This window comes from Mus pahari, chromosome 6, assembly GCF_900095145.1.
Source record: "Mus pahari chromosome 6, PAHARI_EIJ_v1.1, whole genome shotgun sequence".
Lineage (NCBI taxonomy): Eukaryota > Metazoa > Chordata > Mammalia > Rodentia > Muridae > Mus > Mus pahari.
The window spans coordinates 47,237,455-47,249,579 of NC_034595.1; the positions used below are offsets into that span (position 1 = coordinate 47,237,455).

Genomic DNA, 12,125 nt, shown 5'->3' on the forward strand with positions numbered 1-12,125 from the left:
CTTAATCATTCTGACTGGTACGAGGTAGAATCTCAGGGTTGTTTTGATTTGCATTTCCCTGATGATTAAGGATGTTGAACATTTTTTTCAGGTGCTTCTCAACCATTCGGTATTCCTCAGTTGAGAATTCTTTGTTTTAGGATTTTTTTTTTTTTTATAGAGAGAGTAAGAATTTGTACACTCATCAACAGTATCTAAAAGTTCAAGGTTCATGTTTCTGTGAATTAAGACTTCATTTATCTTGCCTGCTCTGGCATCTCATATTCTGACTCATTTCACATATTGTCCTGATAACAGTATGGGTTTTAAGTATATGTTTGCCCTTTTCTGCTTACGTATGGGTTCCTGAAGGTATGAGATGCTGGGTTCTAATTAGATCAGATTCAGATTTCAGATTAAATTTTCATAGTGTGCTCCCCCCCAATATGCCAATACTCATAAAAAGTCAACAAAAAAAATCTTTAGATGATAGTTAACAGATTCAAGAAGAATTAAATTGGGAGTGCGATGTTGTTCCTAACACATGTTAAACGTATTGCCAGTAGCTAGTTATCAATGCTTTTCTTATCATTTTACAAACATCTCTCCCTCCTAAAGGAACAGAAACAAATGTGGGATCTGATCTAATTATCAGTCTTGGTTCCAATCCATTTTGTAGAATAGCACCCTGGGTGTAAAAGTCAAAATATTTATCTCAAAATTAGAATTCTATTTTTAAGAATAAAAGACATAATAAACATCTGATTCTCCTACTCCTCACAGGCCTGTTACTTTCCATCTGTTACTGTTCATAGTATTACAGAAACAACCTAGCTGGTGTTAGCAGGCCCACTGTGCAGATGAATGCCCTGAAGCACAGGAGTGAAGCCTTGATTGACATAGTGGGCACCATAGTGGGCACCAGTACATCTCTGGGAAGGACATAGATTTCAAAATGGTAGGCAGCTTAGCTGCCTGTCACAGGTAGTACAGTACCTAGAAAATCACTCCTTGGTCAGTTGTCAAACAGAAATTTAAGCAGAAGTGTGTCCTGTTTGACTTGCCATTATCACGACACTGATGTTGTCATCCGTGGGTGTGTCATGGTTTATATGTTCGTTTTCATCGTAATCTGCATGCTGACATTTTATAGAGATGAATAAAGAACACATCGAGACATTTATGTAGAAGATAATTCTGGCACAATTGGTATCAACAAGGTTTGATCTAATGTGGGCTGGTTCAAGTGGTTAAGAACATTAACTGTTCGTGCCGAAAAACTGGTTTGATTATTCCCAGCGCCCATATGATGGCTGGCAGATAGCAATCTGTCACTTCAGTTCCGGGGAATCTAATGTCCTCCTCTAGCCTCTGTAGGAACCAGGTAAACACACAGTGTGGACAAGTACATGCAGGCAAAGCATCCATACACATAAGATAAAAATGGAAACAAATTCATCCAACAACTATATTCTTCCAAAACACCCCCCTTTCCCTGCAGTTTTCATTAAAGAAATTTTAAGAGCCATTTTTTTTTTTTATAAACTTAACCATGGCCAAAAATCTACAGAGTCCTTAAAAACATAGGATTCCAGAATTGTGTTACTAAAATAACATTTACCTCGTTCTTTGACTTGATTTTATTGGAGGCTGTTTGATTATGATACAATCTTTGCTCTCTATATCATATATACACATACACTTATATTTTTTACATTATATATATATATATATATATATATGATTGTGGATAAAATATATAATAAGTATATATAATTATCTATAATAAATATATAAAATATATAAAAAACAAATGCTTATAAGTATAATGCTTTACTCTATCATATGTATTATAGCTTTTTACAATAAATGTCCCTATAGGGATAAACCAAAATGATGTAAATATGTTAGCATGTTTTTTCCTTCATATTAATGAATATAATACATAAATAGCAAATCCATGCTGCATAGTTTAGTAATCACCATAGTAAATTAGGCTGTGAAATCTGAGATTACAGAAGACAGGCCCTTTAGTAAATTCAAAAATAGTGAAGAAATTGAGGAGAGCCCTAACTATACATATGCATGGTAATGTTCACACATACACACGGGTACACACCCATATGTCCACACATGCACATACACCACACACGTTCATGCATGAACACAACATATACAACATATCCCATGCCTCACCCCCACTGGAAAAAGGCTTGATCCAGACTCAGAACATGAAAACTCACTATTATGAGGCAGTTTTGACTGCAACCTTAAGAACTGTGCAGAAGAAAGCCTATCTTTACAGTTGCTTGTTGGGGTTTTTTGATATTTTACAGTGAACCATTGAGAAAATATGATTGGTTGAGAAACATGAATAATGTATCCTTTTTTAAGGGTGTCTCTAAGAAACTTTATCCTTTAAATTTTTCTACTGTTCTCGATGTGTCAATGAAATTTTTTTTATACTCTAATAATAATTTTACAAATGGGGAAAGAGTACCAGAGAAGCTAATGGACAAGTAACCTGGTAGAAAGTAATTGAGCCAAAAGCTACATCCCAACATAAGTTAGTCACAGTGACTATTCTATAGCTAAGTATGACTACTATTACTTAAAATCTGATGTCAAATTAGGTGGCCAGAAATTAGAATTTGCATGCATATTGAAATGTCACTGTTTTAATTAAATCTCCATAGATATTTAGAGAGTTTGAAAGGTAGATTATTTATACAGTTTATGGCTGTACTCCAATATTGGTAGATGAAGGTCAATGAATGGTAGCCAGAACACTGGGTGGTATGGAAGCTGTCTGATCACAGTGGCCAGAGAACAATAGAGCTGGGCTTTTTACCTTTCTCCTCTAGGTTAAGTGAGTCAGGAGGCAAGTGAGTACCCTGATATGCTGCATGCCAGTCAGCCTGTGTATGACCAGAGCAGGTGCTGAGACCCTTCAGGAACGTATGAAGGTGTCCAGCATTGCCTTGTGTACTGGGGTACTCATTCTGCTGAGTGTTGCTAAATCTTAAATTGTTTGTTTAGGTCTGTGATAAGGAACTTGCATCTGAATGTGAATTACCACGTCACCAACTAGACTGCTTGGTTTGACTCACATTTTATTCAAAACAAGATACATGTCCTCAGTGAAGGAGTAAGTGTTGCCTTATGATATGATGCAGTTTATGGAGGCTGGTACACGATGGCCGTTTAAGAACTGAACTAGCCCACCTATGCAGATAATGAGAAACCTGCTGGAAGTGCTATGGAAGACTCCCATGTCCCTCATTTTGTATAAATGTCATTTGTTTCAGAGTGGCCGTTGTTCATTTCCATGGCTAACCCATGGAGGATGGGAAGGAGCTAGGGAGAAAGAACTCATGAGAGGGATATACATCCCTGGAAATGTTATTAATTGGTTGAGTAAGACAAAATGGGGAAATAAAATATCTGCTCTTTACAAAGTAAAGGCATCTTCCTCCCTTAGCTCATTAAAAATTAAAAGCACTCTTGGCTTAAGTAGGGCAAATTAGTAATTAAGTGCTACATAATCAACCTGGATAAACATAATGTTGAAGGGGAAGCCAAATTAATCACCCCACTGGTTTGTTTTTGGCCCATTAATGCCCCCATTCCCCATGTCCTTCCTGTGGTGCCAGGATGCTTGCTCTGCTCCTCTATGGCTGGAGGAAGATGACGGGGGGGGGGGGGGAGAAGGTGTGTATGCATAAGGGCCTTATTCAAAGAGCACAGCCAGGACCTGTGTTGCAGCCTTTAAAGGGCCATCCTTGGGAAAGCTGGCATGTGACAGGAAAAGCCTAGGTGGTAGGAGAATGAATGAGGGGGAACATACAAAGTGCGCAACACTGCCTGGGCTAACAAAGGGAGGGAGGAAAGAGCCCTGACAAAGAATGGGAAAGCCATGATCGAAGTAACAGCTTGCTTCAAACCTCGACTCTGCCATTTACTGTAGGTGAGTTACTTAATTACACACACACGCACACACACACACACACACTCACACACACTCACTCATGCACGCACATGAACACTTAGCCTCCTAACTCTTACCATAAGGGGTGGACATGTTCACACATATAAAGCAAAACAACTTTAATTGTTCATTCTCTCTTTAAATTATAATAATTAGACAGTGAGATAATGGACCATCAGAAAAGCATCCTTACTGACTTGAGGGCAAGAAAGCCCTCCCAGTAAGATGCCATTTCAACAGAACATTTAGAGAGCTTTGTGTCCTGGGCCTCTTTATTCAAGAAGATCCCAGAGTGGGACGGTAACTAACTATGCAGAGAGAAGCAGAGGCTTAACTGGACAAATTACTCTCTGCTTTGTGCAGTGTAATAAACTGTAGTAACAATACCTGGAGACCCAGACGTAGGGAATTGTGGCAACTATCTGCTAAGTGTGGGAAGAGGGGAGGAAACAGAGCTAGATTTATTGTGGCAGGCTAAGAGGAACTTAAGAGACACAGAGAGAGAAAGTGGTCCTTGAACCACCTTGTTCCATTCTGGGTGATGACCTGTCTTGTCTCTGGCTTGCTCAGTTGCTAGGTGAGCAAACTTGGTAAGACACATTACATAATGTCATCAAGCCTCAGTTCCTTCTTAACAAACCTTACTGAGTTGCTACAAATCTAAGAATGAAAGCCATTGAGCACACTACCTGTTACTATGAAAAATACTAATATTGTTATAATTTTCATTATTCAACACTCAGGACAAACTTATCCAGATAGGTCATATATTATTCTACTTTATAGAAGGAGATTAAAGCAGGAGATTTGTGAAGGTTAGAAGTAGAACGAGGGTTTAAGCTCAGGTGGCCTGGCTTCAGACCCACTAATGCATCCCTCATGCCCCATGCTGTGGAGGATACAGCCTATACATTAATGGCTGTGCTAGGGCTTGGAAATACAGCAGATGTCCTACCAGCTCTTCAGTCAGTAGTAAGGAAAACACTATTTCTTCTCATTGTTGGAAAGACTGGCAGGGCTGAGCCTACAGCTGTGGTAACAGTAACTCTTAGAAGGTGGGGCAGGTGAGCAGGCAGCAGAGCTAAGCATGCGTCACCACCTCCCCTGTGGTAGCCCGGCAGCCACTTAGGCTGCTCTTAGTGGTTTTGCTTAGAGAGAAGAAACACGTTGTTTATTTGTAGGTCACTCGTATCCGTATGACACTTAAGGATGATTATCGTAAGTGAGTGAACATGCTACTAGAATAAAAGTCCCAGTCAGAAACTGTCTACAAAGAAGACACACCAAGTACTTACATCCTCATACTCAAAGCCTTCAGGTAGCAGAGCAGGCTATGTAAACATGGGGAGAGCCTGGCTAGAGAGAAGTACTGGAGAATTATTCCTGGCAGACATTGAAACTCCAGCCATGGCCTGGTGAGAGCCCCAGGGAACATCTCTGGGATCTGGCAGTTTGTCTCTGACCTGGATTAAGGGGATTAGTTTGATGAAACATTACATTGTGAATGCAGATCTGGAAAGCATTTCAGGTCATGTGGTGTTTGGTCATGGCATTGAGGACACATGCCACTTCTTTTAGGAGATGATATTATTCCTGGTACCAATTTTTTAAAATTCCCATTTAACTTAGAAATCAGTTTCTTCATGGGTATTCTATAAAAACAGAATTTATTTTATCTCACCTAGTTGAAAGCTCAGCGTGATAGCAGAAACGTGTGGGGTTTCTAGGGGTGTCACTGGTCCTACAGATTGGTAGATGAATGGCGTGCTCTCTTCCTTATCCAGTTTTCTAGCACAGTAACTCCTCTGGCTGAGGAGTGTAGGGCCTAAGTACTAAATCTCTTTACCAGTCTGGCACGAGAGGAGTGCTAACGTGAAGCACCGCATCAATCAAGAAGGGGAGCAGATGCTGAAGTGTATCAGGTATCAGTAAACAAGCCCACAGGAAGGCCACTGAACTTGGCATCCTTCAAGCGAAAACACACTACGGCCTTCATGTCAGATTGTTGTGAACTTTTATAAACTGCAGTAAGTGATATGTGGGGTTTTTTTTCCCCCTTAGCTGGACAGCTGCTACTGTTCCACTTTCATTTGGAGATGATACGTTATATGTTCTAAGTGTTTTTAATCTGTAATTTTAAAGAATACATTTAGCGCTCAGAGTATTAGTGGTTGCCAGTCTGGAATTACAGTTTATCAAGTATCTTTCCAGTGAGGAATTTTTTATTTTTCTCATCTAGTAACCCCTCTTTTTTTTTTTTTAACTATCTACTGTATAATTCACCCAATAAATAGCACCATAAATAGGAGCACAGATTCTGATATCATACAAAGCTAAGATCAAGTCTCAGGTTCAGATTTCATAACTATGTATTGGGTAAATCCACTCGCCTTTCTAAACCTGTTTCCTTACTTCAAAGACTAAGATACTGGAGTGTATACCTCATGTGGTTGTTGAGGAGATTAAGTGAGATGATATGTTCAAAATATTTGGCACTGTCACTGGCGTGAGTCATCCCTCAATGAAAAGGACAGATTGATGCAGCGTGTATGATAACTATTAGCTGACTGTGTTCAGTGTTAGTACTTTACATATATGATAGGTTGTGCTGGTGGGATCAAACCTAGGGCCTTGTGCCAGGCAAATGCTGTGCCACCAAGTTACTCCTGGAGCCTGGCCCTTGGCCAGTCTGCACTCGAGAGCACGTACCCAGCACTGTTCTGCTCACTCCGTAGTACATGTCGCTGCCAGCTCCTTTGCCCCTAGACTGGCTGATAGGAGGATAGCACATTACTTAATCAACTTCACACTTTGTACACAAGCTGGAATGTTTCTATCCCCAATTCCATGTTCTTTCTTCTGAGGAAATCCAAGCATGAGAGCATGCCCCGTAGAATTTAGGTTAAAATAAAAAAAGAGAGAGATCCCAGCCAGGTCACTGCTGTGAAGGATCTGACAGTGAGTGAGATTGAAAAGCAATAACCAGAAACCAGAGTGGACCAGTGCGTGATTGGCTGGCCTGCCAGTCGTGGATACAAGTTGGATCTCAAAGCATGGCTTCCACAGTGAGTGGGCCTTGAAGGGTAAATGGAGGACACGTTCATTTCAGACCAGGCGGTAGAGCAGTATGACGATTTGTAGAGGTGCCAGGGAGAGTGACAGAATGATGTCAGATGAGTTTAGTCTAGGGAAGGATTCCAATCCTTCAAAGTCCGCAGTACTTGAGAGAACACTGGGTCTGTAAGGAGCACAGCCCACTGGCATTGGGGCTGGTAGAGCAACCTCCTGTTTAAGAAAGCAAACAAAAGTTTAGAACTGAGTATACCCCACCCCCAAATTAACAAGGTGAAGTGTAAATTAATCCCGCCCGTGAATGAAAGCAAAAAACAAAAGCACTTAAGCTTGCGAGAAACCCTGCAGTAGAAAGGGGGTTCCTTATCTCAAAGCTCCCAGAACACTTAGCTAACAGTTTGTTTCTCTAGAGCACATCTGTGGACAAGATCCGGTACTGCAAAACAGTCCGAGCTGAGGTTTCAGCCTGGAGAGGGGACCTTCTGAGAGGCCGGTGAAGGAGAGAGATGCACAGCCTATCTTAGCTCAGTACAGAGCCCACCTCATGTCCTCTGTTTCCTCATGGCCGGCTAGCACCTTGGTCTGGAGGAGCCTGTGTTCAGGGTTGCAGGTCTTCCGACTGTGGCCAGGCCAGTCACACCTACTGCCATCTGCTGGAGTGGGACCTGGACGAGCCAGCGAGATGACTGCAGATGCTAGAGGCGAAATTTACAAGCAGTCCCGAACTGGACATTTAAACATGTGCTTCACCTCCTAGGAGACAACAGACTGTTTTGTGTCTGACTCAGTGTAGTAGAATGGGGAGATGGAACTCTGTTTTCCAGGGCATCCTAACACTGATAGCAGAAGAGATCCATTCTGTACGTACAGCTGATAATTATAGTCTTGACTACTGACTGATTTAATCTCCAGAGCCATCGCAGTATTTAATGGCGCTTTGCCAACAATGGTGACCGGCAAACACAGTTGTTTCTCTGGGTCACAGGCAGCAAGAAGTGAAGCTCAGATAAGGATGCACTAGGCTTGGCACACCGCGAAGTGCTGAAACCCACTTCTATAAATTTTCTCTGAGAACACTGAGTGTGTGCTGACCTCGCTAAACGGAGCTTCCAAAATACAGTTCCAAGTTTAATCAATCCTAGCCAGTCTTTAGAGCTGGATAAGCATGTAATGCCCCCAAAGCGGAGGTGAGACTCCACAGGCATAGCCTGGAGCTGGCTAAGAAGGGAAGGAAGCATTGATTATAGAGCACCAGCCCCTTAGAGAGCAGGGCTACTCTGAATGGACTCAGCCTCTTCACCAGCCCACACCAACACCAGCTCTCCACTTTCCTTATGTCTCACTCTGTAGTGTATGTGAATCACTGAGTGACTCTGGTTGTGGCCTGGACCAAGACCTCCTCCGCTTTGGGTCTTCATCTCCTCATCTTTACACTGTAAGGGTCAGACTTCAGGTTTTTCACACATGTTAAGCAACGGAACCTCAGCAAAGCCAACATCTAAGAGAATGTACCATGCATCTCCCACTTACCGCATCACTCTTTTTGTTTTTCCTCAGTGTAGACTACCCTAGAAGGTCCCTGCTGAGCACAAGGGCTGAGCCACATTGTTTAACGGGAAATACTGAATGAATTTTATATACCTAAAGATGCATGATAAAATAATGACAAAGTAGCCTGACTGTTAAGAAAGATAGACTGGAGAGCTGTCACCACAGGGCTGTGTACCTTATTCACAGCTGACAAACTGTCTCTCTAGTGGGGAGGTGCTTCCGTCTATCCGACAGTGTCTGGTGACTTGTTACAAAGGGACTCTCTGTCAGCTCTTGCAGGTAGAATTCTTCCCAGAATGCTTTTCGAGACTGGCCTTCTATCTGGAACTCTGACCTCTGGCTTCACCACCAATAGGAGTCATCTGGGGAGAGCCATGGAACTGTTCCTCCCTGCCTTAACCATCATCCTTTGCTGATGGGAGGAGGTTGGCATTAACAGCGTCGGTTTAATTCCTTCTCAGCACTTCAAGCTTTGAGTTATCAGTACTTGGCCCTGTGCTGAAGCATCATGTAAGGTTTAATCGCACCCATGCCATTAGATTGACAGAGTCACTAGTGGATGTCCATTCCCTTCATGGTTGCCCTTGATAAAGACCCTTTATGTAAATACCCCAAGAATAAGAATTTCGCTTAACTCATTTCCCTATCTCTAGGGTCTAACACAGCCAGACACAGACATGCTGCTTGGGAAATCCTTTTCATTCATTAAGCAAATAGCCCTAGGTATTTGGTCAAGTCAAATCCTCATCACCGCTACAATTGAGTGGGCAAGATGGTGAAACAATAAATGTAAATGCATATTATAGCTTGGGTCAATAGTTAAAAAAGGAAAAGAACATGTTTGATGGAAGAGCTAATTAGCGTGATTGATAGCTGAATGAGAATAAATGACTTTCATTCCTAACTCTGAACCTGTCTCATTTGGTCTCTGAAAAGAGTAATCATCGCTATTATGTCCATTGTTACAACTGCTACTCCTGTTTCTTATGTATATGTTGCATTCTAAATTTTATGTTAGTGTTTTTCACCCTGATTATATAAATTCATGAACTAACCTTGCCTGGTGGGCCTCCTTATTTCAAATGAAACAGACAAGGCCCAGGAATATTCTTCATACGATGAGATAGCTAGTGTCATTGATGATGCTCGAACCAAAGCTGGCCAGACAATCTTCTCTTCTGAGAAAGGGGAATGTCTCCTGAACTCCTAAGTGATCACTGCAGGTTCAACCTGGATCCCAGTTTGAGAAGCCCCAAGTTATATTATGTGGCAAAAGTCTCATTCCATTAGATCAAAGGGCAAAACCAAAACAACCATAACAAAAATGAGTTGCTGGAGAGTATGTAGGAAAAAAAGGAAAATAATTTTGCCTTGGCCATCTCATGGTCACCTTCCAGCAGTAGAAAGCCATCGCCATGGCAATAGGAGGAAATTAATGTTGAGTGTTGAGTCACTTTCAAAAGCCACATCAATAGCATGCCGAGCTGATGCTGTAACCTCTTCGCTACAGCTGGTCTGACAGTGCTAGAGGCATGGCGGCGAGCTCCATGCTGGGGGGGGGGGGGACTTAAGCTCAGCACTGGAAGATTTAAGTCTGAGCCTTAACTGTGCCTTGTGGCCTTCAGCAAGTCTGCTGACAAACATGAGAGGCGAGCATATTAAGCCAGTATTACTATAGTAGCTTTCTGGAAGTCCGTTCAAAACTCCATAAAATAGTGATATTTCATAACCATCATCAGGAGGTTTGATATAATGAAGGATATGGAAGTGCTTAGTAAACTATAATGTGATTAACATTATCCAGCTAGATTTGGAAGAACTCATGCTGGAGTCAGGTCGATAGGGTTCCTCTCTCTCCTTTGTCTGAGTAAAAAAGCCCCAGCCTCGGATATTCAGAGCCTTAGCTTCCCAGCAACATTTCCTATTATAAATCTGCAACATGCCCTTCCTGATTTACACAATTTAGGCTTTCTTCATCCTCCCTGCACTTCAGTTTACCCCATGGAAAATGGGGATGACACCAGCGCTCTCTTAGTAAGGTGGGAGATGAGGTGTAAATGAGTCCTGGAAGGGCACGGAAAGGCTGGCTGCCTGGCAGAATACCACAAGTGTTAACAGCAGGGATGGCAGAGGCGAAGAGGAAGGAGCAGGAAGAACATTTGAAATGACATATGTGTGTCAAGCTCAACACCTCCGTGGGGCACTGATGGCAGTACTCACGCTCACCAGATGCTCTGGCGCCTTTTAGAGTGCTCAGATCAGTCACAGGCCCATTTCTGTCCTCAGAGGAGTCATGCCTACAGTGGCTTTTTGTCAGACCCAGTGTTTAGGCCCGCCTTTCTTTCTTTGCTGTTTTAGATAGAAAGAGAAAACCAGACCAAAGGATTGATAGAAACAAGAGGAAGCTTTACTAATGAAACAAGTTCTCTACAAGTGATGATTTCCCAAACACTGTGCTCTGACATATTAAAAGACAACACTGGGAAGCACTGGCCTGGGCAATACTCAGATTAACTAAGTGAAGGAAAATGCTCAAGTTAAATTAACAAAATATCTGCATAGTGAAAGTCCATTGAGATTTTAATATATAAATGTGCTTCTGAATCTCCTGGATTGGGGGTAGTCATACAGATGTAATGGTCCCCAATTTTACTTAGCCAAAGTATTGGCATTTTGCTAGTCATTTCTAAGGACAAAAGAGTAGTAGATGGTGTGTGAGCCAGCAGTTAAGGTCCTCAAAGATGACAAGAGGTACCATAAAAAGAACTGGAAGATTTCTACTAGTCCCATGTCTATTTAATTAAAAGAACATGGAGTCTGTCTTGGCAGTCACTATGTGTTAGATGGTAGAGAAGCAGTAACAGGTAAAGCTGGTAGAATCACTCTCTCTCAGAGTTCTTGTGAGCATTCTGGAAAGAGAGAGATGTTGCAAGGGAAATTCAGTATGTAGAGAGAGCACAGAGAGCCATATTCAAAGGGCCTTCTTGCTACATTTACCGGGCCAAGGGGACCATGCAGAACCACCTGGTTCTAAACTGAGATACAAAGAAATAGTCACAGACATTTGGAGTGTAGTTTATGACCCACTTGCTCTTTTGTGGCCTTGTTGGAACATTCTCAGGCCGATTCAATGGCAGTGGTAAAGTGTGATGGTGAAGACCACTCAAGAGTCCATAGTACAGGCCAGGAAGGCACTGGGTAAGGAATTTTATGAACCTAATGCACTTAATCTTCTTTTAACAGTGAATAGAACTCTCAGTTTACAAAGGAGAAGTTGAGGTTTAAAAAAGTTAAGTGCCTTTCCAGAAGCTATTCAGTAACTATTACAAAGCCAGGGCTGCACTCAGATCCACAAGGTTGCAAAGCTGCTTCCTACCACGCCGTGGCCTACCAGGAACATGGTAGGTCCATGGCGGTTTCAACAAGCTGAGAAAGGTAGAAAGCAAGATGGTGTTAGAAATAATTCTTCTTCTTCTTCCTCTTCATCCTCCTCTCCTCCTCCTCCTTTTTCCTCCTCCTCCTCCTCCTCCTTCTT

The 12,125-nt window shown here is 42.0% G+C and overlaps 1 protein-coding gene across 7 annotated transcripts in view; it reads left to right on the plus strand.

The window, feature by feature from the left end:
- Positions 1-12,125, plus strand: part of Fggy (FGGY carbohydrate kinase domain containing) — a 379,357-nt gene that overhangs the window by 300,916 nt on the left and 66,316 nt on the right. The window contains exon 15 of one of the 7 annotated variants that reach the window (XM_029540043.1): positions 7,450-10,003. The exons of the other annotated variants lie outside the window; for them this stretch is intronic. Coding sequence (XP_029395903.1) covers positions 7,450-7,536 — 87 coding nt within the window. The 3' untranslated portion in view covers positions 7,537-10,003. Of the gene's footprint in view, positions 1-7,449; positions 10,004-12,125 lie in introns of those variants that run through there. 7 annotated transcript variants of the gene reach the window in all.